Source organism: Lytechinus variegatus, chromosome 19 (genome assembly GCF_018143015.1).
Source record: "Lytechinus variegatus isolate NC3 chromosome 19, Lvar_3.0, whole genome shotgun sequence".
In the NCBI taxonomy this organism is placed as follows: Eukaryota; Metazoa; Echinodermata; class Echinoidea; order Temnopleuroida; family Toxopneustidae; genus Lytechinus; species Lytechinus variegatus.
The window spans coordinates 18431436-18459245 of NC_054758.1; the positions used below are offsets into that span (position 1 = coordinate 18431436).

At 37.4% G+C, this 27810-nt stretch overlaps 2 protein-coding genes across 3 annotated transcripts in view; one reads left to right on the top strand and one right to left on the bottom strand.

The window, feature by feature from the left end:
• Window positions 1–5267, bottom strand: part of LOC121406169 (zinc finger C3H1 domain-containing protein-like) — a 49769-nt gene extending 44502 nt beyond the window's left edge. For both annotated transcript variants that reach the window (XM_041597187.1, XM_041597188.1), the window contains exon 1: window positions 4662–5267. In XM_041597187.1, the coding sequence (XP_041453121.1) occupies window positions 4662–5151 (490 nt within the window). In that variant the 5' untranslated portion in view covers window positions 5152–5267. The remainder of the gene's footprint in view (window positions 1–4661) is intronic.
• Window positions 5268–11680: 6413 nt separating this feature from the next.
• On the top strand, window positions 11681–26712 carry LOC121405915 (prostatic acid phosphatase-like). The gene is made up of 10 exons (XM_041596910.1): window positions 11681–11812; window positions 16260–16355; window positions 17853–18101; window positions 19335–19436; window positions 20561–20653; window positions 21643–21772; window positions 22546–22631; window positions 24255–24361; window positions 25215–25408; window positions 26479–26712. The coding sequence occupies exons 1-10, from the start codon at window positions 11696–11698 to the stop codon at window positions 26667–26669; spliced, it is 1365 nt and encodes a 454-aa protein (XP_041452844.1). The 5' UTR covers window positions 11681–11695; the 3' UTR covers window positions 26670–26712.
• The last annotated feature ends 1098 nt before the right edge of the window (window positions 26713–27810 follow it).

Below are 27810 nucleotides of genomic sequence, written 5' to 3' on the forward strand. Positions count from 1 at the left end.
GACTTGATTTTGTGATCATTTCTCCTCAAAGTACCACTTTTATCGCAGAAGATGGACTTTGTTGTATTCCATTACCTCCATTTTCTCATCACAAGGATAAAATTTGGTGTATTTGCACGATTTTGATCAAGTTTTTCACCTTTTTCTCTCTGGTCGCAAGAAGCGAACAACCGATGAACGGTCCGCTGCTCTTCATCGTAATTCTCCGTAGCTCGGCCGCCTAAACTGGCGGGGTGGGATTCAGACCGAATCCACAATGGAAGTGGGCGTGCACAGCAAAGAGCTGAGCTTGACTGAGTGAGAGAGAGTGAACTCGAGTTTGAAGCTTGGCAGTGTCGTATAGGCTCTGCCTTTTTTTGTAAATATATATTTTTCAATTTTTTCTATATTGATTTTCCCTGGTTTCGAGCTCTAAGATTGTAATGATATAATTATGCTTCAATTTCTTTGACTGAGTGTGACTATGGTGTGGATGTTTGAGTTGCTCAAAAATATTTTTACGTGGGTGGGGGCTCGGGGCGATTTCACTCTTGCCCCCAAAATGCGAAAAAAAATATATTCGAGGTGTAGCTGTGTGGGCATGCCGGGCTGAGGCTAGCCATCAATAATTTTTTTTTTTTTGAGAGGGGGGGGGCTTAATTTTTCACTTTAAATTGATCATTTTTAGGCCTTTTTTTCCCATTTTATTTTTAATATTGAATTTCCGTGGTGTAGAGTTGAGTTTTAAGTTGCAATAATCAATATGCTTTAATTTCTTTGACTTTGAATGTGACTGTGGTGTGGATGTTTGAGTCGAACAAAAAATACTTTTACGTGGGTGGGGGCTCGGGGCGATTCACTCCTGCCCCCTAAATGCGAAAAATATTCGGGATGTAGCTGTGTGGGCATGCCGGGCTGAGGTTAGCCCTCAATAAAAAAATGTTTTTTTTTGGGGGGGGCTTAATTTTTCACTTTAAATTTATTATTTTTAGGCCTATTTTTTGTACATTTTATTTTTCATATTGAGTTTCCCTGGTGTAGAGAGTTGAGTTTTAAGTTGCAATAATTAATATATATATTAATATTAAGACTGAAGCCTTGCCCTACAGCTTAGAATATTTTTTTAATCAAGTTTTAGGCCACTCAGTCTTATTCCCATTTGAAATATAATCAGGGCCGGATCCAAAATTTCCCTACAGGGCCGGGGGGCATTTTGTCTAGGAATTTTTGACAAAAGGTCTTTACTGCCAAATCACAGTAATTTTTTCTCAGGAAAAATTTGACAAGCAAAAAAAAAAGAAAAAAATGTAAGTTGCCTTTTCAGTACTTTTTAAGGGGGGCGAATGTGCCCCCTCCCTCGATTCGCCACTAGAACTTATGTCCATATTATTTAGTTTTAATTTTTACAGGAGGAACGAATACCAAATTAAATAAGTTTTATGTTTTGCATTTTCACCAATTATTGTTTATTCAAGTAAAATGTATTTAATTTAGTATTGTTCCAAAATGCATCACCTAATTAACTTGTTTGAATTTAAAATGCGAACCTGAATAAAAATGAATTATGAACTTTGAATAAATAGAAAATAATATGTTATATTCTGTAAATTGTAATATTTTCAAATCATATTTTATCTCCATTCTTATCTTATCATTGTCTCCCTTTCTCATTATGTTCATCACTCTCATTTCAATTAAATTTATATTCTATTACCGGAATAAAAAAAGACAATACTCAACAATGAAACATCGATCAATAGAAAAAAAACAAAGAAAAAGAGGGAAAATACAAAGAAATGACAGGTACAAGGAGGGGGGGGGGTAACAACAAGTCATTCTTGTCTGGGTTTTAAAAACAGGAGAAGAGTCGTCAATACAATATTGCAAATAGCAACTATGAAGAGGGTTTGGTTTTTATCAAATAATTTTTGCAGTTCCTTTGGAGTGATGTTGTTTTTGTTTCACCCATTCTAGAAAGTGAACTTTGTATCTAACACTAAGTTGCCCTAGTGTTGTTTTCCAATCTACATTTTCTAGTTCCTTGTATCATGTATGGATGAAATCATTTAAGGTGTACCAGTTAGAAAATTGTTGACTTTTGGTATATATTTACATTAATCATGCAAGTTGCAGGTATGATCACCTTCTCAATGACTCTTAAGACAAGCTTCTGCAATTAATAAAATATATTGTATTTACTAGATAATTTGAACAACTGGACCAAATTGTGGCAAGATTAATGAGCTATATATAAGTGACAATGGGGAACCCGAGGCTGATAATGATATGATTTGAGCAAAGAAACAATAAAAATTTGATCAAAATCGGATAAGGAAAAACAAAGGTAGAGGGGACCACAGGCTGCAAAATTTGACAAACATTTAAAAAAAGGTTATCGCCCAAATGTAGGGTAATTTCTAACCCCAAAACAATTGACAAGAAAAAAGAGGGGGTTTTCAATAATAAAAGGTCATTTAGTCCTAAACACATGTATCATTTCAATTGTGAATGATTCATTATTTTGTTCTCCATGAAGAAAAATAGTAGGGTGGACATTTGGTATTGTGTCCCCCTATTTTTGGTAGGGGGACACGTCCCCCCCCCCCCCCCGATTTCCTCCCATAATCATCCCTCACATCCTCGTCCTTCTCACCATCTCATGCACCCCTCTTATCAAGAGTCATCATCATCATCTCTCTTATTTATATCCCTCATGCACCTCCTCTTCCCTCTCATCATCAAGGCCCACCCCTTATCGCCATCCCTCACATCCTCATCTCCATCTCTTTCCCTTTGTCCCTCTCATCATCCCCCCCCCCTCATCAAGAGTCATCAAAGATCCTCATCCCTCTTATCATCACCACCTCGTCCCTCTCATCAAGGCCCACCCCTCGTTATCGCCGGGATGCTATCATCGCCATCCCTCACATCGTCGTCCCTTTTACCCTATATCCAAAACTCTGCTCTCTACACAAAGGAAACTCAATATAAAAATTAAAAATGAAATTGGCATGCCCACACAGATACACCTAGAACATTTTCACATTTCGGGGGCAGGAGTGAAAATGCTCGGAGCCCCCATCCACGTATTTTTTGTTCGGCTCAAACATCCACACCACAGTCACACTCAAAATCAAAGAAACTGAAGCATATTAATTATTGCAACTTAAAACTCAACTCTCTACACCAGGGAAACTCAATATGAAAAATAAAATGTACAAAAAATAGGCCTAAAAATAATAAATTTAAAGTGAAAAATTAAGCCCCCCCCCAAAAAAAAACCCATTTTTTTATTGAGGGCTACCCTCAGCCCGGCATGCCCACACAGCTACATCCCGAATATTTTTCGCATTTAGGGGGCAGGAGTGAATCGCCCCGAGCCCCCACCCACGTAAAAGTATTTTTTGTTCGACTCAAACATCCACACCACAGTCACATTCAAAGTCAAAGAAATTAAAGCATATTGATTATTGCAACTTAAAACTCAACTCTACACCACGGAAATTCAATATTAAAAATAAAATGGGAAAAAAAAGGCCTAAAAATGATCAATTTAAAGTGAAAAATTAAGCCCCCCCCTCTCAAAAAAAAAAAAAATTATTGATGGCTAGCCTCAGCCCGGCATGCCCACACAGCTACACCTCGAATATATTTTTTTTCGCATTTTGGGGGCAAGAGTGAAATCGCCCCGAGCCCCCACCCACGTAAAAATATTTTTGAGCAACTCAAACATCCACACCATAGTCACACTCAGTCAAAGAAATTGAAGCATAATTATATCATTACAATCTTAGAGCTCGAAACCAGGGAAAATCAATATAGAAAAAATTGAAAAATATATATTTACAAAAAAAGGCAGAGCCTATACGACACTGCCAAGCTTCAAACTCGAGTTCACTCTCTCTCACTCAGTCAAGCTCAGCTCTTTGCTGTGCACGCCCACTTCCATTGTGGATTCGGTCTGAATCCCACCCCGCCAGTTTAGGCGGCCGAGCTACGGAGAATTACGATGAAGAGCAGCGGACCGTTCATCGGTTGTTCGCTTCTTGCGACCAGAGAGAAAAAGGTGAAAAACTTGATCAAAATCGTGCAAATACACCAAATTTTATCCTTGTGATGAGAAAATGGAGGTAATGGAATACAACAAAGTCCATCTTCTGCGATAAAAGTGGTACTTTGAGGAGAAATGATCACAAAATCAAGTCAGTTATTGAGCGGGGCCGAGCCGAGCACCGACACAGTTAATACACGCGCGCCTATGGGAATCGCGAGCTGTCGAAAAACGCCTAAAATTACACTTTTTTTTTATTTCAGCGAAAAAAAAGTAATAGAAAGTGAAGAACATTACCATCAGACCATATCTCTAAAAAATCTTTACAAGAAATTTCGAAATGACGGAAAAATAGACGCAAACTTGTGGAAAAAAAATCTCGTACTGGGTGGGACAACTCGGCCCGCGGTCCGAGATGTCCCGTGGTCCGAGTTGTCCCGTCCCCATATGAACATACGTGGCGCCTCTACTGACTATACTCACATTGTCTCAACAATAATTTTATGAAATATGAGTTTCAATCATTGTCCATTTTAATTTCTGGGAATTGAGGGGGATTTTTAAAAATTAGATAAGATAGGCCTATTCTTGATTTTCCAATTAACATGTTTAAAATTAGAGTTCAACTTACTTCGGCTGGATCTCCTCCCCGCCGGTGATTCTCGGTCGCGATCTCGTCTTTTGCTAGCGCGCTTCACCGCCTCACTTGCCCGTCTCTGTGCCCGACTCTTCCCGCTGGAACTCGAAGATCCACTCCGTTTCCGCTCGCGTCCATCATTTTCTGGACTCCGGGATTTCTTGCGCTTTGTAGTCCTTGTTTCCTTTAACCTGTAACTTTTAGGTAAAGACTCTCTTCTACGACTTGCATTTAATTTTGGGGTCCGCTTCTCCTTTCCTCCATCAATATCGCCAGTAACATTTTTATTCTCATTTGACTTCTCCGGAAGATTTGCTTTTTTTGCAGATGTCGGACTCGAAGGCGACGGCAACTGAACAACATCGACAACACTGCTCAGTTCATCTAGATTTGGAGGCAGAATTTGACCTTCTTCCTCTTCTATTTCACCATCCTCTAGTTCTCCTTCATCGGATCCACCGACTTCGTCTATTACTTTCATCATCTTCGTGCATTTTTGTGCAATTTTAACCCTGAAACTGAGCGTCCTTCCTTTTGCATCTTGACAATTTTTGCTGAAATCAACGTCTCAGTCACTTAAAATGAAACAGGCGACAAGTTATTACACTGTTGCCAAATATTGTTATCAAAAATATTCTCAGATCATAATATATGTAATTAAAGATATATTTGAACTCATATTCTTAAATTAAATAATATTTCTAGAAATACAAATATTTTTTTAGACTTTAACTCAATATGATAGTAAAAATATGTATATTAACTTTAACGAAAACAGTAACTAATCGTTAACTTCAGCTTCAGAGAAATCTCTTTTTTGCGAATAATCGAACGTAGAGGGATATAGAGATAGGAAAGCCAGAGAGATGCCCAGTATTCTGAGGTCATTTTATCTTTAAAATATTTTATTTTATCTCTTAAAATGAAATTGGTATTCTGAGATGAGATTTTATCTCTCAGATAAAATTTTAGATTTTATCTTGCGTATAAATTTTATCTTGCGTATCTACAGATGATACGCAACAGAACAATGCCTGCGTACACCTACCCATCGCGTATCTGGCCGTTGCAACGCAGATGATGTGCTTGCGCCCATGTTACTTTGAAGAAAAAATAAAATAAACTTAAAAGAGGGTAGAGGCTATTTTATCTCTGCGACGTTTATTTCACCAATATTTCTAGGTGAATTAACACCAAATGGTGACATAAAAATGAAGAAAAATTATATTTTTATTGAGAATAACACCTTAACGTTGTTCCTGTACAATCAGAGAGTATTTCATAAAACTTTTCTTGACTAATATTGTCTTTGAAATGATGCTTGAAAAGATGCGATAAAGACTTCGAAAAAAGATGAGATTATTGTCCTTTTTGTTAAAATGAAATCTCGGTAAAGACGCGTAAGCGTATAGTGCAAGCGTATTTGAAGTCAATAAATTGACGCAATCTCACCCCTTTGCCACACCTCCTGGCGGAATGGATTTTAATTGGTTGAGTGATATGAGAGAGCTATAAAAGCGTGTTTCTAATTGGATATTGATTAAAAAATAGGTGTGTCTTACAGAGATAAAATGAAGATAAAATGGTTCTCAGAATACCAATTCGGAGAGATTTTAAGGGTATTTTATCTTACTGATTTTAACAGAGATAAAATATTTTATTTTATCTGAGATAAAATGGATCTCAGAATACCACCCCTGTAATTAAACCCATTTGGAGCGAGATTATTCATGTTATGAGTAAGAAAATGAATAGAGTGGTGAACCCCTCGATCTTTGAGAAGATGTTTGGTTGTGAGAAGGACAAATTTGTTACATTTCTGTTTCTTTTACTTAAATATTACATATATATATGTAAATTTCAAGGGAAAATTATTTTCATCGAGCTTTGCTACGAGCAACACGTTTAATTAGCCGATAGACAACCAACTGTTGTGCGACGATACTCCGTGGAGGTTTATGCACACTACTGGAAGAAGAAGAAGAAGAAGAAAATTCCATCATTTGAAGGTTACAAAACATATATTGTTACTCACAAAAATTTATAATATGCTATTGCAAAAAAGAATAACAAATTGCCTCTTCATTTCAAGAAATGGAGGTTTATATTTTGAATCCTCTATTGTATTTTTATAAGGTGCCACAAATTTTAATGGCTGTACAGTATTCCCCCTATACCCAAAACAATATTCAACTGACCTACCCTACTAGACGGAAACACTCATAAGAAAGTTGTACAGGATAATCAATACTGAGAAGGATGCTATCTGACAAAAAGGTGTAATATTTTGGTTTCTTTATAATGTTAACATTTTGCCATTTCATAGGGTAGAAAGCTATTTTTCACATAATGATGCTGAGCTTCAGCTTGTTTTGGCTTGCAGAGGTCATTCGCATCCTGTTAATGCGTTTTCTCCCCCCCCCCCCGAAATTCCACCAATAGGGCAGACATCATCCATTCAATCCTGATCTTTATTCTGATTAATGATTGTGAAGCTTAGCGAGTAGTTTTACCAAGCAGACACCATGCTTTGTATTATGTGTTTTTTTCTAACTTTTTCTTTTTTTGTTTTTTTTGTTTTGTTTTATTGTAACTATTGTTTTACATCTATTTTAAATCATTGTAACAATCACTTGTAAATTTGTAATTTTGTTGATTCAATAAAACATATTAAAAAAAAAAAAATCAGACTGAAAGTCTGTCGAAGACAGGCAATCCTTTCCCAAACAAGAGTGTAGATGTGATAAACGTATTAGCAATAAATTGGTGAAGGAAAGTCAACAAGTTGCAAAAAAAAAAAGGAAAGCCAGAGAGTTCGGGGCCGGGTTCGGGTAGAGTTTCAGTCGGTGCATGTGTATGTGTGTGTGTGGGGGGGGGGCTGTTAAAGTGCATGTGGGATTACATAAATTCATGCAAACATTTCGCCCCGGGGCATTTCGCAAATGTGGGGTCATCTTCATGGCCGTTGAAAGGGGGAGGTGAAGTGCGCCCAAGGACAGGTTTTTTTGGGGGGGCTAAAAATTAAGTGCGCCCCCCCCCACGATCGAAGGGATTCCAAAAAAATAAAAAGAGGGGGGAAGCAGGGAAAAGTGAGGAGAAAAAAGAAGAAGAAAAAAGAGAAGGAAGACGACTGAATAAAATGAGGTGGGTGATCGAGGGGAAGCCTTGACTTGGAAAAAAAGTCTTTCATAGGCAGGCGCGGATCCAGGAGGGGGCCGAGCCGGCCCCCCCCCCTATTTCTTGACAACCTGCAGAAAAAGTGTACTCTTTATCTTGATAGAAACTACGAAAAGCAAGAAGAAAAGTAAGAAAAAGCTATTATACCCATGATGTGTAATTTACAGCCTCGTAACAGCCGGCCCGACCCCGAAAGGAAACAAGAAAAAGATGAGGGGAAAAATTGGAAAATAGACATTATATAAAAAATTTCGCTCGCGCATCGCGCTCGCATTGCCTGTGTAATGAATCCCATTCAAGAGGATTAAATGGCACTTTTTATATATCCAGTTCTGAAATCAATTTGCACACAATATTTTAGCTCATACATCAAGCTTTCATTATTTTGTTTGATTTACACCGTAACAAATTGTTATAATAATAATAATATGTCCATTTATGTCCATTTATATCAAAATTTTCAGCTCGCGCTGCGCGCTCGCATTGTTTTATTTGTGAGATACCTATTCTCTTTGGAAATTCTTTCCAAAAATTGTCAAAATGCTCCTGTATCATGTCAGTATATAAAAAAAATTAAGCTCGTGCTTTGCGCTTGCATTTAATTGTTTGAGACACACAAGATTGTTCTTTAATTTCAAATAAAAAACGCGCTTAGACCGTCCAGTTTTCAGGTCGGAATATCACTCTCATTATTTATTGGTGATACTTGTATCCTCTTCATTAATCACTAAAAACAGTCCTAATTGAGTCTCTTAATTTTCACGTTACTGTAATAAATTTTCGGCTCACGCTTCACGCTCGCATTGTTTAGTTGGATACTTATCTTGTTCATGATTATAAAAACTGCTCAGAATCTTCAGTTCTAAGGACATAAAATATCAAAGAATTTTTTGCTCGCGCTTCGCGCTCGCATTATATATTAAGACCACATGAGATTCCTTATCTTGTTTATAACAATAAAAACTAACATACTTAAAACTTCAGTCTTTAGTTAGGACTACCACCTGAAAAACCAACAAAAAATAGAATTATGGCGGCCAATCGAGAAAAATGTTGCTGAAAATATTTTTCGGCCCCCCTATTGGCGAAAGCTGGATCCGCCCCTGATAGGCCTATGTCACGGTCACTACAAAAAAAATCGCTGGCGCTTCGCGCTCGCATTCCATGTTCGATGAGATACTTATCTTGTTCAATATGCTAATCTGCAGCTTAAAATATCAAGTATTGAAGTCAATATACAAAATTTATTTTAGTTCGGACATCGAGCTTTCAATATTGTTTGAATAACAAATTAAAATTTTATGCAGAAACCCCGGGTGGGGGAGGGGCACTTCCATTTGACAAGTGGATACCATGCGCGACCATGGGGTGTAGAAAAGCACCCTAAACACGTATTTTTCATATTCTGAAAATGCACCCCTTAACAATTAAGTATTCAGTGGAAACAAATACATGTACTATTGGCAAGTATTCCCTGAAATTAACCCCTAAACAAGTACAGGAATTTTTTTATTGTTACGGGTCCTTCGGTCGTCGGCTTTACCTTATTTGGTTTAGTACGAGCCCACCTTGTACACCTCGCGCAAATCGGAAACACGAAGTGTTGGGCAAAAAGGGCCTCCTTTATTAAACATTTTAATTTTGTTTTATCATCCCCGCAAATTCGACCCTAAACACGTAGTTGGCCTAGCGAAATAGATACCCTTTTTCATTATTTTTGTGTTTTTTACACTCTTATCACATTACGTACGTAACGTGCCCTATTGTGAAAAAGACATCCTTTAATTTTTACGTGTTTTTGGTCGCGCATGGTATCCACTCGTCAATGTAAGTGCCCCCCGGGACCCTCTATACGTGGATTTATAATGGTATTTTTCCGAGCTCAGTTCTTGTGTCATATGAATAAATTCAACAATTACGTGTAAACATTGAGTCGAATTGGGAAGGCAATTAATATCTTATTCTTCAATCTAAACATGAAAGATGCAGTCTGAATTATATCTTTCAGCAACTTTTAATAGTCCGCAGCTCTAATATCGCAAGTGCAGTTTGTTTTATATGATATTTATTGGATATATTCCCTTTCTTAGTTTGCATATGGAAAGACCGCGGAGGGTAATAGCTGCTTACAAGGTTAATATGAGAGTCGATTGTACATCCGATCTAGTGAAAGTGAAATATAAGCTATAAGTTAAAAAAAAAACATATATCACAAAAAATACCGTATATTTATCGATAGATGATTTCATGTTATTTAGAGCCCATTTTGAAATAGCATTTGTATGGTATTTCCACCTTGTAATGGCATTACACTAACCATTAATACACCTAACGTATATATTATCATTGTTGATATCATCTGAAAATATTTTCTTATATTACCCGGACCATGACAACGCAGATCATATTCCTTAAATCCATTTTAACATTTTGTATAAGTACTTTAAAATCTTGACTGAAAGATTAGTTGGTTGCCTTTTTTGTTCGTTCCTTCTTATTAAGTTTTATTTTTGCTCTCCTAGCTTCATATTTTTTTTCTAATTATCTCTTCTTGGGGATCCATTCCTTCCTCCCTCCCTCCCTCCCTTTCTTTCTTTCTTTCTTTTTTCTTTTCTCTATTCACTCTCTCTTTCAATTTTCAATATATTTTTTATTCATATAATTATGTTTCTCTTTGATCATAATCATAGAGATATATACTTAATAACGCCTAATTAGTAGGGGAAGGCGGGGCAAGTTGAGCCACCAGCCCCAGGCCAATAATGAATGAGTCAGACATTGTGGTGGTGTCATATGTATTGATGGCCCATAGCATAACCCCTAACCCGGCCCACCACATTTTTTTCAATTTTGAAACCAAAGTAGTTTTTTAGAGGGAAAAATATGAATTTCAGCCAAAAAAGTAAAAAAGAATGTGAAATAGATAAGTGCTTTATAAACACACACGTCTTTAAATATAATAAAGACATGATAACAACATTATTAGTCCAGGTATGGATCTTCATTTTTGTCATCGTCTTCATATGATGGATGCATAATAAATGTGTGGATACAAAATTATCGCACTAAGTTCGGACTGGGGTAAGTTGAGGCAAACAGCATGGGGCAAGTTGAGCCATGGTAATTCCTATGGTAATGTATCTTAAAAAACAAACAAACCATAAAAATCGATTGAAATGCTGGCTGAAAGGAGCAAATTTACATGACTGCTCTTTACCTTTTAAAGGATGTTAGTATTTATAGAGAATTAGCAAGTGAAAAGACTTTAAACTAAAAATTCATGCTGGCTCTCCCCTCATACATTTTGTACATAGTTTTTGTAGCTCAACTTACCCCAGAAGATGGCTCAAACTTATGCGATGGGGCAAGTTGAGCCATTTGACATCGTTTTTTTCAAAGGTCACGATGACTTTCAGTGGGGATAGAAAGTTATATATAAGTGGAAAATATTTCAGAAAAATTAAATTTCAAGGCAAGGTACTTATTTCGAAAAGATTATTAATCATATCAATTCTAACATGCAAAAAGCAAAAACTGTCATAACTTACCCCGCCTTCCCCTATACATCTCTATCTTCTAAAGGATGCCCCCCATTTCTGTTGTCTCGATTCCAGGCGTCAGTATACTAGTATGTAAATAGGAAAATAGTTTTTTTGTTCGTTTGCTCCTAAAATTGTAAAACTATCAAAAAATGTAGTTCAAAAAAATTCTTTTGATGAAATTTAAGTAAAATTATCTATTGCTCGAGTACCGGGCCCGGGTATGGGTGAACGTCACTTTTCCTTCCACGATCGATACGGTTTGCGGTAATTTGCCAAGACTACGAAATTTACACTCGCGATCGCTCCAAGATGGCAGCTTCCACGGCATCACAATTTCTGAGGATGTGGAGCATACTGTTTTTCGCCTGTTTCTCGTCTAACGTACCATGTGGTTCCTGTGAAAAGACAATTAAACTTGTACATTTGGTGAGATATTAGATGAAAGCTTAATTTCTAAGTAAATGATTGGGCAAACCGGCAAATATACTGCAGATAATTTTTTTTTTCGGCAAGCTAATCTCAATTCATGGCATGCAACTCCAAAGTGCAAGCAATGCCAATGGCAATGACAATGTCTGTGAGTGTGACTGTGACTGTCATGACTGTGTCAGTGACACTAGTGTGTGGTACAAATGTTGAATTTTAATGTAAAAAATATGGTAAATGGAATTGGAAATTGTTTAGAGCTACTAGAAGATCTAGGCCTACTAGTATGGTAGTGGATCATATTACCGAACACTTTTCATGAATTTGATCATATCAAACACATTATTCCAATAAAATTCACCAAACTTTCACCATAAATACACAAATACCTACAAAATATAAATATGCAGAAATTTTGCCGAAATTATTTTTCATTTTTACGACATCAGCTTCCAATCGGACCCCTCTTCGCAAGTGAAATATTTTGGTCACTTGAAAAGGTATCGTATTACCGAACGTGTGTTTTCTATGGGAAAAGGTGGGAAAACAACAAAGTCACTGATGAGCTATTTTGACCATATTTTATTGTTTTGAAGATATAAAGACTTCGAAATTGTGTTTTTGATAATTTTTCATCATTTTTGTCTCACCTGCGAAGCAGAGTGAGACTATAGGCGCCGCTTTTCCGACGGCGACGGCGACGGCGACGGCGGTGGCGGCGGCGGCGGTGGCGGCGGCGGCGGCGGCGGCGGCGTCAACATCAAATCTTAACCTGAGGTTAAGTTTTTGAAATGACATCATAACTTAGAAAGTATATGGACCTAGTTAATAAAACTTGGCCATAAGGTTAAACAAGTATTACTGAACATCCTATTAGAGTTTCATGTCACATGACCAAGGTCAAAGGTCATTTAGGGTCAATGAACTTAGACCATGTTGGAGGAATCAACATCGAAATCTTAACCTGAGGTTAAGTTTTTGAAATGTCATCATAACTTAGAAAATATATGGACCTAGTTCATGAAACTTAGACATAAGGTTAATCAAGTATCAATGAACATCCTGCATGAGTTTCACGTCACATGACCAAGGTCAAAGGTCATTTAGGGTCAATGAACTTTGGACGAATTGGGGATATCTGTTGAATTCCCATCATAACTTTGAAAGTTTATGGATCTGATTCATGAAACTTGGACATAATAGTAATCAAGCATCACTGAACATTTTGTGCAAGTTTCAGGTCACATGATCAAGGTCAAAGGTCATTTAGGGTCAATGAACTTTGGCCGAATTGGGGATATCTGTTGAATTCCCATCATAACTTTGAAAGTTTATGGATCTGATTCATGAAACTTGGACATAATAGTAATCAAGCATCACTGAACATTTTGTGCAAGTTTCAGGTCTCATGATTAAGGTCAAAGGTCATTTAGGGTCAATGAACTTTGGCCGAATCGGGGGTATCTGTTGAATTACCATCATAACTTTGAAAGTTTATTGGTCTAGTTCGTTAAACTTGGACATTAGAGTAACCAAGTATCACTGAACATCCTGTGCGTGTTTCAGGTCACATGTCCAAGGTCAAAGGTCAATGAACTTTAGCCGAATTGGGTGTATCTGTTGAATTACCATCATAACTTTGAAAGTTTATGGATCTGATTCATGAAACTTGTACATAAGAGTAATCAAGTATCACTGAACATCCTGTTCCAGTTTCAGGTCACATGATTAAGGTCAAAGGTCATTTAGGGTCAATGAACTTTGGCCGAATCGGGGGTATCTGTTGAATTACCATCATAACTTTGAAAGTTTATTGGTCTAGTTCGTTAAACTTGGACATTAGAGTAACCAAGTATCACTGAACATCCTGTGCGTGTTTCAGGTCACATGTCCAAGGTCAAAGGTCAATGAACTTTAGCCGAATTGGGTGTATCTGTTGAATTACCATCATAACTTTGAAAGTTTATGGATCTGATTCATGAAACTTGTACATAAGAGTAATCAAGTATCACTGAACATCCTGTTCCAGTTTCAGGTCAAATGATCAAGGTCAAAGGTCATGTAAGGTCAATGAACTTTGGCCATGTTGGGGTTTTTTGTTGAATAACCATCATATCTCTGTAAGTTTATTGGTCTAGTTCATAAAAAGAGGACATAAGAGTAACCCAGAGATGCCAACCCTCCCGATTTCATCGGGAGGCTCCCGAAAATTCATCCCAACTCCCGCCCTTACGATTACCATCCTTATCCTCCCGAAATTAGAATTTTTTTGCATTGATCAAATTGGATTGGAAGTACATGTATCGTCTGCTAATTTTAGCATGTATTAACTCCATTACGTTCGCTGCTACTAAATTCTGTGTGAAAGGCAGACAAATAAGGAGCAGCGAAAAGCTGGTGCATGTGATATGCCCAACGGGAATCCACTGTGCACCAGGCCGGTAGGCCCGGCTAGCTTCGTGAGCCGTTTGCGCTTGCGGCCGCTGGATTTGTCGAGTGGTGCGGTGGAATATCGGTGTGTGATTTCGGCGTGTTGATGGGTTGATATTGACACGAAATGGCGGAAAATCATCAAAAGAAGTCCAAGAAATGGTCTCAGAAGTATAAGACTGAATACAGTCTCTAGTATCCGTGTATTCGGAAGCCGGAAAGAGGAATTTACCAAGCATTTTGCACAATTGCAGCGTGGACATTTCAGTTGAGCACGGAGGTCTTTGGGAGCATACGGACATTACGAAGACAAGATCTTTTATACAGGTAGACCTTACCGCGCTGAGCTTTTCTTTACTGGATTTATACTCAAATATAGTGGAACATAACCTGCCTATAGATGATAGTTCCTCATTATTATTGTTGAACAGGTACTTTTCTTCTATTGTCCCCTCATTTTTTTTTACATGTAAAAATGCATATTTGATATTTTTTATGTTAAAAAAGTGGGAACAATGTTTTTTAAAAACATGTGAAATGCTCCAAAATAAGGGTCAGATTGCACCAGAGAGCATCTAGAAACCCAGAGCTTCCAGGGCCCTCAGGCGGGCCCTGGACCCCGGCCGCAAGGGACGAGTGCTCTGCGCTCGAGATGTGCGCTACGCGCACATAATTTGGTGTCAGTTTGCAAATCCTCCCTAATTCTGATTTCAAAAAGTTGGCATCTCTGGTAACCATGTATCACTGAACATCTTGTGCGAGTTAGAGTAGTATGCAAAGTCAGCACTGCTGCTATATTGAACCGCGTGATGCAGGTGAGACGGCCAGAGGCATTCCACTTGTTCTATTTACGTTCCCTTTGGAAGGAAGTTGCAATGGTTTGAGCGTATTTGATTATTTTCTGACGCATATGATGCGCGCGTTCGGTAATACAAGGCCGGTCGGTAATACAATCACTCACTATACTACTAATCTAATCATGAGAAAAGAAGATCTTTTGTTTTGTGTAAACTAAATCTGCTTCAATGCCGCCTTCAATTGATTAGCAATTCTGGCAAAAGACATGATAGAAAGCTGCAGCTGGCAGCTGTCTGTTTCAAGGAGTTTTATAACATTTTTATTTTTTGTTATTTCTCCTCGACCTCGTTCACAGACGACTCGCTATCGTATCGTGCAGCCACTCTTAGGGGGTTAACAATGCAAAACCCCCCGACGGGCTCATTGATTTTTGTCTTTATTTCATGAAAATATATATAAAAAGAACTGTACCATGAAAGATTATTATTCCGTTTTGGCCTGAAATGCACCAAAACGGGGAAAAATAAACTTATAATTTTAGGGAAAAAAACAGTGACTTACTTCGGCGGTCACGAAAAGTTCACTTCCTGTTTTATCCAGTTATTTGGTGAACATATAATTTCCTGTAGTATGGTAGTGGATCGTATTACCGAACACTTTTCATGAATTTTATCATATCAAACACATTCCAATAAAATTCACCAAACTATCACCATAAATACACAAATACCTACAAAATATAAACATGCAGAAATTTTGTGGAAATTGTTTTTCATTTTTACGACATCAGCTTCCAATCGGACCCCTCTTCGCAAGTGAAAATATTTGGTCACTTGAAAAGGTATCCTATTACCGAACGTGTGTTTTCTATGGGAAAAGTTGGGAAAACAACAAAGTAACTGATGAGCTATTTTGACCATATTTTATTGTTTTGAGGTTATAAAGACTTCGAAATTGTGTTTTTGATAATTTTTCATCATTTTTCTATTTAAGTTCCCTTTGGGAGGAAGTTGCAAAGGTTTGAGCGTATTTGATTATTTTCTGACGCATATGATGCGCGCGTTCGGTAATACAAGGCCGTCAGTAATACAATCACTCACTATACTCTTGTATGCAGAAGTATTGATTAAAAAGTATTGATTACGTATTGATGCGAGATAAGTATCATCACAGTCATAAGATTAAACTTTATACCTGTTTGTTTCATCTGATCTTTCAGTTGTATCGTCACGGTGATAGATCTCCTGTAAAAGCATATCCAAACGATAATTACACGGAAGACACATGGCCCCTTGGTTTTGGACAGCTCACTGAGGTAATTCATCGGGATTGGTAGTATTTTGTAGTCTAGGGAACTTCCTAGGAGTGCTCATGAAAGCAATAAAAGAATGTCACACCAGGGCCCATCTTACAAAGAGTTACGATTGATCCAATCAATCATAAATTTATGGAAATCCACCAGTGTCATACTTTTTTTACATGAAATTTGCAAAATGTCCTTTGTTAAAGGGGAATCCAACCCAAATAAAAACTTGTTTTTATAAGAAAAAGAAAAAATCAGATAGTTGATAGGTGAAAGTTTGAACAATATTGGACAAATAACAAGAAAGTTATGAAATTTTAAAAGTTGTAAATATTGGTAATCACTATACACATGGAGACTTCAAATTGGCCACTTACGTGATGTCATAGTGATGTAAGGCAAGGACTACTCTTCCATGTACTCCAATACATATTCTGGCTAAAAAGTCATTTTCCCCAAAAGTTTCATATTATATTTTTCTTTCATGAGGACATTAAACAACTACTACCTGGGTTATATTTAGATTACTGCCCCAGGGGAATGGGTACTTACAGGAGAAAACTAAAAACCCCTAATAATAAAGTACATGGCCTATGAGAAAGATGGCCTATGAGAAAGTTGTCCTTGCCCCTTGTCATAATTTACTTACCCAGTTGCCAATTTGAAATCTACATGGTATTAGTGATCTCAATTTTAAAGCAGCTATAACTTTCTTACCGCTTGTTCAATTTCTTTCAAACTTTCACCATTCTGTTTAATTCATTTTTCTCCTTCCCAACACAACATTCTATGGCCAAGGCTGGATTCCCCTTTAACAATGGTGAACACACCATATTGTCAAGAAATCAATGAATTTATGGATATATATTCATGTCTCAAATTTTTTTTTTTAACAAACATGCATTTAATATGATGATTTTGCTGGCTTTTCATAGTTGCATTGATCGGATCAATCGCAACTCTTTGTAAGACGAGGCCCTGGTAGGTGTTTCGTAAAGTTGTTCGCGGTTTACGTGCAATGACTGGTGAACATTCCTTATGCGCAACATGAATGAACATTTGGTGTATACGATTGACCACTAGAAATGACCACCAGTCGTTTGCACAGTCATTGGCAAAGTTGCTCGTAACTTACAATCAGCTTTATGAAACGTCCCCAAGTCGAGGACATTTTAGTCTGGAAATGCCCACACATCTTTTTCAAACCCTTTAAATTTGAATGATGTTATTTGATATCATTATTATCATGAAATCAAATAACTGAATTCTTGGTAAAAAAAAAATCTGGGGGTGTGTCAGTGAAATGCTTGGATTTGATTGGCTGAGAGGCACTAACCTCCGACTGTTAGAAAAAAAAGAATATGGTATTGGTAGTCTATGACAAAAACAAAAAGAAAAATAAGATGAAAAAAATTATGCTGTTCACTCAAAGGGGATATGAATATATATAAAAAAATAAGGTAAAAACTAATTTTACAAGTCAAGACAATATATTTATTCTTTGGACAGAACGGAATGGACCAACATTACGACCTGGGACAATGGTTAAGAAAACGATACGTGACGGACTTGAAACTGTTTGATGGTACCTACCGGCCGAAGCAATTCTACGTTCGGAGCACATCGAAAGAACGGACCATCATGTCGGCACAGTGCAACTTGCAGGGATTCTTTCCTGCTGCTTCGGAGGGAAGGGAGTCATCAACTCTGTGGCCACCAGTGCCTGTCTTCTCTACGGTAAATAAGGGGCAGGATTATGTAAGTATAGGTGAATCTGCCTGAGGCACCATGTCAAAAGTCAAAGAGATGCGTCTTTCAGGGAGCAAAATTACACCAGGGCTGGGGGCAAAAGAGCCTTGGAAACTAAAAAAAAAGGAGCTGTTTTATCTAATTTTATTCAAACCACCCATGTGTAGCTGGTACAAATAAGTTAAAACGGCCGTTTTAACTTTTTTGTACCAGCTACGTATGGTGGTTTGAATAAACCACACAACCGTTTTCGACTTACCCTATGGTGGAATTAGAGGAAAGGTGACTAAGGTATTCCTGTTTCTGTCCCTTCACTCTTTTCATCACTTCAATCATGTGCCTTATGAATCAATTTAAGAAGAAAATATAGTGAATTTGATATCTTTTACAAATATGTTATCAACAAGTTTTGATGATAGAAATAGACATCAATTTTAAGCTATCTATTCATTTTTCTGGATATTGCCTTCAGATTTCCTTCAAACAGCTTTGATGACAGTAGCTCATATGTAGACATCGCTATAATCTTGAATCAGTCAATAATATGATGTAATAAATCTCGCTTGAATATCATATTTTTGTGTAAAATGCTGGATAAGGAAATGAATATCTATGGGTGTTCAATCTAACTCGATGTACATAGAAGCGTATTAAAGTCCCCTATATTAGAAACCCTTTATTGCGATCGATAACATCAGAGTGGTCAAAGAGTTCCATAAAATATCTGTTGTGTAAATGGAACTGTCAGTTTGCAGGTTGTGTGAAGGCGGTTTTTCTTTGCTCTCGAATTACAGACTTCACTTGTCGTTTTTCAGCTGTTTTGTTGAGCAAATAAATTCACAGCATTTAAACAATTTTTTCCTGTGTTTTGCTACTGATAAGCCAGAAACTATATGGAAACTTGAACAAATTGTTATTGAGGTCCTTGCAAAACTGGGCCCTGTCTTACAAAGAGCTGTGATTGATACGATCAATCACAGCTATGGTCAGCAAGCAACATCAAAATCTATTACACATGTTTGTTCAAAATGTTTTCTAACTATGATGCATATTCATTGTTTTCCAGAAAATTCACGGTGCTTCTCGTTGATTACAAAGGACATTGTGCAAATTTCCTGTGGAAAAAATTATGACTCTGATGGATTTCCATAGATTTACGATTGATTGGATCAATCGTAACTCTTTGTAAGACGGGCCCTTGGAATTGATAAAGTGAACTCCTCATTATGATTTCCTCCACAGCTGCTACATGCAACCAAACTAGAAGGATGTGACACAGCGAGTGATTTCTTTCAGTACGTAGAAAACTGTCCAGCGAAGCAAAAGTATATAAAAGATAATCAAGTGAGTACCGTATTATTGCACTATACTTATATTGATGAAATAATTACAGTTGAGGTCAAAGTTAGTGAATCCCACCACAAAATGCAGTCCTTCATCCTGAGCATTGAATGCAGATAACAGAGCTGCCAAGTAGCACTGATTTTCCGTATTTAGTACTGGAAAATGAGAATACTGATGGTTCCATGCAAAATACTGATTTCTAAAGGTTCAGTTTTATGTGTTGCCCTATGGTATTTCTTTAAAAATACTGATTTCCTCACCAAAATACTGATTTCCAGCTTTTAAAATACTGGTATGTCCTTGTTCAGGTTGGCAGCTCTGAGATAACAACACTACAATGTTTGGCCATCCATGAGAAACAAACTGTATTGAATGTAGTATTTTATCACAAGAATTCCCAATTAAATATCTTATACATGGCAGCATTTTAACGCTTTAAATTATTGTAATTCACTAACTTTTGAGCACCACTGCATATCCACCTGAAAATCCAACAATTTTTACATGTGAATTTGTAAATCTTTCAGCTCTTTGAGTGATAGATATGTTTGCATATATATATATAGATCAAGGGAAAGTGCAAAGATATCCCATCATAAATCGAATAGAGGGGAGATAGAGAGAATAAAAAATTAATGAAATTGAACTCTATACAAGGAAGACAGGGAAGAAGATCAATGAGAATGAGAAGAAAAGTAAGGGGAAAAGTAAGGAGAAGCAGATGGAAAATAATAAGAAAGGAAAGGAGGGAAGAAGAAGAAGGAGAAGAAGAAGAAGAAGAAGGAGGAGGAGGAGAAGAAGAAGAAGGAGGTGGAGGAGGAGGCGGAGAAGAAGAAAGAAAAGGAGGAGAAGAAGAAGGAGGAGGAAGATAAATGAGAGAAAAGAAAAAGGAGGAGAAGAAAAAGGAGGAGGAGAAGAAGAAGAAGGAGGATGAGAATGTGGAGAAGGAAGGGAAAGAGGATGAGGACAAGAGGGACTAGCAAGATGAAGACAAAGAAAAAGAAGAATACAGGGAGGGAGAAGGAAGAAGACAAAGAAGTATGAATGTGTTGAAAAGCAGCTTGATTTTAGTGTTTTGTGTTCCAGTGCTTGCAGTAAAATTCTATCTTGTTATTTTTTTTCAGACTTTCTTTGATAGAATTCAAAAGAATGCTGGGTTTCCTGACGATGTAGTGTTTAGAAACTTCTCTACTCTCGCAGATACATTACTAAGAGAGGTGAGTTGATAGGGTAAACTACCGATTTGTCTATTGCCATCTCGTCCACTCATCACATCGTTTACCTTCATTTAGTCTAATGCCATTCCGTCCATCAACATCTCGTCTAACAACCATTTGGTCCATTCACCTTTGGTCCAATAATCACTGTGTCTAATCACCAGTTCGTCTATGACCATTTTGTCTAACAACCAGTTGGTCTACTACCCATTTTCTTTTCATTTGTTTCGTCCAATTTAACACTATCCAATTTGACCAAATGGTTTATGGGCTTAATGGCTATTGGACCAATGTTTATTAGGTAAAATGGTGAGTGGCAGTTAGACCATGTGGATAGTGGTCGTATTGATGAAAGACCGAATGTAGTAGACAGGTTGTTCATAGGTCACATGACCAAGGTTAAAGGTCATTTAGGGCCAATGAACTTTGGCCATGTTGGGGGTATTTGTTGATTTCCATCATAACTTGGAAAGTTTATGGACCTGATTCATGAAACTTTGACCTAAAAGTAATCAAGTATCACTGAACATCCTTCATGAGTTACAGGTCACATGGCCAATGGCAAAAGTCATTTAGGGTCAGCGAACTTAGATTATGTTGGGAGAATCAAAATGAAATCTTAACCAATCTTAAGTTTTTTAAATATCATAACTCTGAAAGTATATGGATCTAGTTCATGAAACTTGGACATAAGAGTAGTCAAGTTATTTTACTCACTGTTTGAAGAGTGGACCCATTAATTAAAAACGGTGGACTCATGAATGAAAGAGCGTGCTTAACCATGGCACCAGACATCAATTTGACGCACTGTGAGCAACGCATGCATCAGCATTGGACATTTTATAATATACACAGGATTTATACAGAAAATCTACCTAAACCATGGGTTCAACCAGTTGTTTTAAAAACCACCTTTGTGACTTTGGGCCATTAAGTCTAAATTGTATCATGATATGCCACATCCTTTGTTTCTTATATTTTCTTTGTAGAAAAGAGACGGAAGAAAATTACCAGACTGGGTAGACGATGAGACGTTCAACAGATTAAAAGCTACATTAGATTTTGCCTTTGAAGTAGAGTACTCCAATATGACAACAGACGAAAAAAGGATTAATTCGGGTAAGTATGTTTTCAAATGTTTCAATTAAAGGTAAAGTCCACCCCAGAAAAATGTTAATTTGAGTCAATGGAGAAAAATAAAACTAGCATAATGCCGAAAATTTCATCAAAATCAGATGTAAAATAAGAAAATTATGACATTTTAGAGTTTAGTTTATTTTTCACAAAACAGTGATATGCAAAATTCAGTGTCATGCAAATGAGTTAGTCCATGGTGTCCATCACTATTTCTTTTTTTTACAGATTTGATAATAAGGACCAAGTTGACTGAACCATATAGTATTATACAGTGTTAATTCCTCATGTTCAGGGAGGATTTAATTGTTGTTTCACTTGACAATGAGGAGATAATAAGAATATTTCATATAATAAAATACAAAAGAAATAGTGAGTGGATGAAGTCATCAGTCTCCTCATTTGCATACAGACCAGGATGTGAATATAACTGTTTGTAAAATTAAGTGAAACTGTAAAATGTCATAACTTTCTTATTTTACATCCGATTTTGATGAAATTTTCATTGTTAAGCTTGTTGGATTTTTCTCTTTTTATTCAAATCAACTTTTTAAAGGGATGATTACTCCCCAGTGAAGGCTAAGGGATGTTGTTCTAATAATGGAGTGTTGTACAAAAGCATTATTGCATGTACATTATTGCGTACGATAATCTAATAGCTGCAAATTTTATGTCGTGTAACACTTCTGTTCATGTGATCTCTTAGTAATTCTTAGAGGAAAATATCTAATTTATTTCATTTTTTTTCTTTCTTGCAGGTGTTTTATTAACAGAGATAGTTGGGAATATGAAGGCTCATTTAAACCAATCAAACAATGATAGTAGGATATTCATGTACTCAGCGGTAAGTTTGAGTTCTTGGTTGGTTGTGATTTTTTACCTGATTGTTAAGAAGTATGAATGTTTGTAAGCAAGCAACCAGAGGACCGACGGCTTAAGGTCCTCTCCGAAGGACCTGGTACTGAGGATTAATGCCTTACCAAAGGGCACTAGCGCACCAAATGGGAATCGAACTCAGGTCACCGGAATACGAATTCCCCGCTCTACCGACTGCCCGGGGGGCCACTTCCATTCACGAGTGGATACCATGCGCGACCATGGGGTCTCGAAAAGCACCCTAAACACGTAATTTCCATATTCTGAAAATGCACCCCTTAACAAGTATTGGCGTGTGAAACCCTACCCTTAATTGGAAACAAAACGATACTCTTGGCAAATATTCCCTGAAATGAACCCTAAACAAGTACAGGAATGTTTTATTGTTACGGGTCCTTCGGTCGTCGGCTTTACCCCACCTTCTACACCTCTAGGACTCTAAACACGTAGTGTTGGGGCAAAAAAGACATCCTTTATTCAACATTTTAATTTTGTTTTATCATCCCCGCATATTCGACCCTAAACACGTAATTTTCCTAGCGAAATAGATACCCTTTTTTCATTATTTTTGTGTTTTTGACACCCTTATCACATTACGTACGTAACGTGCCCTATCGTGAAAAAGACATCCTTTTTACGTGTTTTTTTGGTTGCGCATGGTATCCACTCTTCAATGTAAGTGGCCCCCCCGGACCGACTGAGCTATCGTGCCTCCTGTTCTTCTTTATTATTGTCTGTCTACTATGAAAAGGAAAGGGGAATCCAACCCAAGTTAATAGTTTTTTTTAGAGGAAAAAGAAAAATCAGACAAGTATATTTAGGTGAAAGTTTGATCAATATCAGACAAGCAATTATGAATTATAAGGTTATGAATTTTTGAAAGTTGTCAAATTACATGGCACATGAAATGCCGTCAAAGTGACGCAATAAGAGACACAAGATTATGACCTTCATTGGTCCTTTTTTTTGCTGGAGAAGACCGTTGCAAATTAAAATAGAAGGGTCGTTAATGAGATGCGAATTGGGATCTAGCGCTGCATTGCAGGACATCTGCAAATCAATGAGCTAACGATTGATGTCAAAACCTTACCCTTTTTTCTCATGAAATTTATTAATTAGGCCTACAATGCTACCATTTTATAGATTTTATGAAGGCTATGGAAAGCCAGCAACATCAACATCTATTATACATGTTTGTTCAGAATATTTTCTAACTATGATGTATATTCATGCATTCATTGTTTTCTTGAAAATTTGCTGTGCTTATCTTTGTTTGCAAAGAACATTTTGCAAATTTCCTGAAGAAAAAAATTATGACACTGATGGATTTCCATATACATGTAGTTGAGATGGGTTGGATCAACTCTTTGTAAGACGGGCCTTTGGGTTCGTTGCAGAAAGAGTTGCGTTTAAACGCAAGTCAAAAAATCAATCGCAAGTCCCAAATACGCGCTGTTGATTGGTTGAAAATCAAGTTGCGCATGATTTTTAGAGTTTCGATTGATTGCAACTCTTTCTGCAACGGGACCCTGGTCTATAAACATTGTGATATTGACTTGGTTGCATTTTCTGTTTCTTTCTTTTCCCTTAGCATGATACAACCGTAGCACCATTTTTAGGAATGTTTGGTGTCTTCAATAATGTAATTCCTCCCACTGCATCCTGTATATTGGTAGAATTATACAGAGAAGACGATGGGTGAGTATCACTGCTACAATATTGCTAACTAATTCAACATAGATATACAACGCAAAAGGAAGATGAGAACCTGTATGTTAGGACAAGCTTGGGAAAGGAGTGTTTATCTCATGTAGGCGCAACTTCTTGGAATGAGCTACCAACCAAAATCAGAAAGTTTTCGTAAAGCTGTTGTTGAACATCTGTTGGAAAAATTAATTTTGTTATCATCTATATGGTATTTTTGTTATCTAGATATCTTTCATATGCGAATACTGTTAACTTTTGTTAAATTGTTATGTAGTCATTGTTTATATATATTACAGAGTACATTTTAGTAGACTCACGATTGTTCATTCTTAACTAACAAGTTTAATAAAAGAGAGCGGTGTTGGCTCAGTTGGTAATGTGTCTGCCTGTCGAACCAAAGATCGTGGGTTCGAGTCTACCCCGGGCGGATAACTGAAGCCAGTGCGTTGCGTGTAAACGTCTCTCTCATGTTTCATAGATGCAGGCTATGTTACAATGGAAAACACTCCGTCCCTCGGATAGGACATTAAATAGAGGCCCCGTGTAGAGGAGAGTCACCACCTTTGCATGTTAAGAACCCACTGCACTATTCGTATAAGAGTAAGGGGAAACCTCGGTGTAGCGGTCCACCTGCATTACCCCTAATCAGTTATATCGGGAGGAGAGACCTTCGGGTCATAGTGATTCAGTTCGCTTTTCGCCTCCCAGGCTCAGGTGACGCCAAACAAAATAATGTTTCTATCTATCTAGACTAGAAGGGGCCAGACTTGACTAGCATTCATGCTATTTTCTTTTCTATGTATTCATACCTGATCGTCCATCTTCTTTCTCTTACTCTCTCCAGTTCACATACAGTGCAGTTATTATTTAGGAATGACACTTCAAAGCCTCCTTACATCCTCAGGTTCCTCGATTGCAACGAGGTATGCCCTGTCGAAAACTTTTTCCACATTGCATCGCCTTTCCTGGTCGATGACATCGATGCAATGTGCAGGAGAAAACCACCTTCGTTGCCTCTTCATGTTGAATGGAATATAGGTGAGTTATCTCAGCTGATTTTAGCAAGAAGAATTTCGTGTTTTCGTTTCTTTCTGCAAGCTTTTTGAAAGTTGAAAACATTTAATAATTGGATTGGACGTTCAGTTTTCAGTTTTAAACTGATGATGTTGATAAAAATGCTAGCTCATTGTAAGTAAGCTCACTAACATATGCCTTAACCCTAAATCTCCCTGGGTATTTTGATTCTTGTCATTCGGGGGGGGGGGGGGGGCCATTATGGCCCCCCCTTAAGATCTCGGCTGCCGATCGCGTGAGCGACGCAAAAATTTGCACGCTGGTAGTGTGCGATGTAATCTACAAGGCTGTATGGTAAAATTTTCCAAAATAATGAGATTTTATTTTGTATGAATTAATTATGCTAATTTATGCATAAATCATACTTTTTGCTCTAATTCACTAAATAAAGCTCCTAGAATGCTAATTTTTGGTAAAAAATTTCTTTGTTGCATTCTTAACAATCGTAATTCAAAAAAACTTTGGTTTGGAAATAAATTCCTTATGTATTTTATTGTTTTATGAATTCCTTATGTATTTCTTTGTTTTTTTACTTTTTGTTTTTTCAATGGAAATCGTTCCAGACATAATTCTGATCATAAACAAGGCAAAATTAATTAAGTTTAATCAGTAAAAGTAGACATAATGATACATTTATGAATTTTGGCTAAATACGCAATTTGCATGGGATTTGTACATGAAATCACGTTTATGAGCAATTTTGGGTCTGACGTGCACTTACATAATGTTAAGTAATGTCGTAACCGCGTACCCGGGCATCACAAATTTGGTCTCAAAATTTGCGCGAGACTTGAAAGTAAAAAGTCAGTGAGCTGCGAGGTGAAAAAATTTCGCGCAGCAGATATATTGCGAAAATTGTCGAGGGGGGGGCCATTATGGCCCCCCTCGGAGAATTAGGGTTAAGGCCACCGCACTCCTTACTACCTGATTGGTCTATGACTGTTTTGCGAATGAGTGAGGATTCTTAGCTTTTTATTGTTACGCACTGTGTATGATATGGGACTAAAGCTTTCTCTCTTACCCTGATATTGCAGGCTGGATGTTAGCAGCAAGCACCTTGGCTTTTGCAGCCCTTCTTCCTTTTATAGCCTGCGTGATACTCACTTGCGGCGTCGGTGGGCGTCGCCGTTTATATAACTCCAAGAAACGCATGGAACCCATCAACTTCCATCTCCTGGGCGGCAACAACAGCGAGTCAGAAGACGAGAGCGTGTTTGACACATGACCCCACGTCAAGGAGTAGATAGAGTCTTGTGATCGTTTAATTGTCACAGGTTACAGACTCCACTATTTTCTGTTTTTGTCTCACCTGCGAAGCAAAGTGAGACTATAGGCGCCGCTTTTCCGACGGCGGCGGCGGCGGCGGCGGCGACGGCGGCGTCAACATCAAATCTCAACCTGAGGTTAAGTTTTTGAAATGACATCATAACTTAGAAAGTATATGGACCTAGTTCATGAAACTTGGCCATAAGGTTAATCAAGTATTACTGAACATCCTATTAGAGTTTCATGTCACATGACCAAGGTCAAAGGTCATTTAGGGTCAATGAACTTATACCATGTTGGAGGAATCAACATCGAAATCTTAACCTGTGGTTAAGTTTTTGAAATGTCATCATAACTTAGAAAATATATGGACCTAGTTCATGAAACTTGGACATAAGGTTAATCAAGTATCACTGAACATCCTGCATGAGTTTCACGTCACATGACCAAGGTCAAAGGTCATTTAGGGTAAATGAACTTTGGCCGAATTGGGGATATCTGTTGAATTCCCATCATAACTTTGAAAGTTTATGGATCTGATTCATGAAACTTGGACATAATAGTAATCAAGCATCACTGAACATTTTGTGCAAGTTTCAGGTCTCATGATTAAGGTCAAAGGTCATTTAGGGTCAATGAACTTTGGCCGAATCAGGGGTATTTGTTGAATTACCATCATAACTTTGATAGTTTATTGGTCTAGTTCATTAAACTTGGACATTAGAGTAATCAAGTATCACTGAACATCCTGTGCACGTTTCAGGTCACATGACCAAGGTCAAAGGTCAATGAACTTTGGCCGAATTGGGTGTATCTGTTGAATTACCATCATAACTTTGAAAGTTTATGGATCTGATTCATGAAACTTGTACATAAGAGTAATCAAGTATCACTGAATATCCTGTTTGAGTTTCAGGTCACATGATCAAGGTCAAAGGTCATGTAAGGTCAATGAACTTTGGCCATATTGGGGGTTTTTGGTGAATCTCTGTAAGTTTATTGGTCTAGTTCATAAAAAGTGGACATAAGAGTAACCATGTATCACTGAACATCTTGTGCGAGTTAGAGTAGTATTCAAAGTCAGCACTGCTGCTATATTG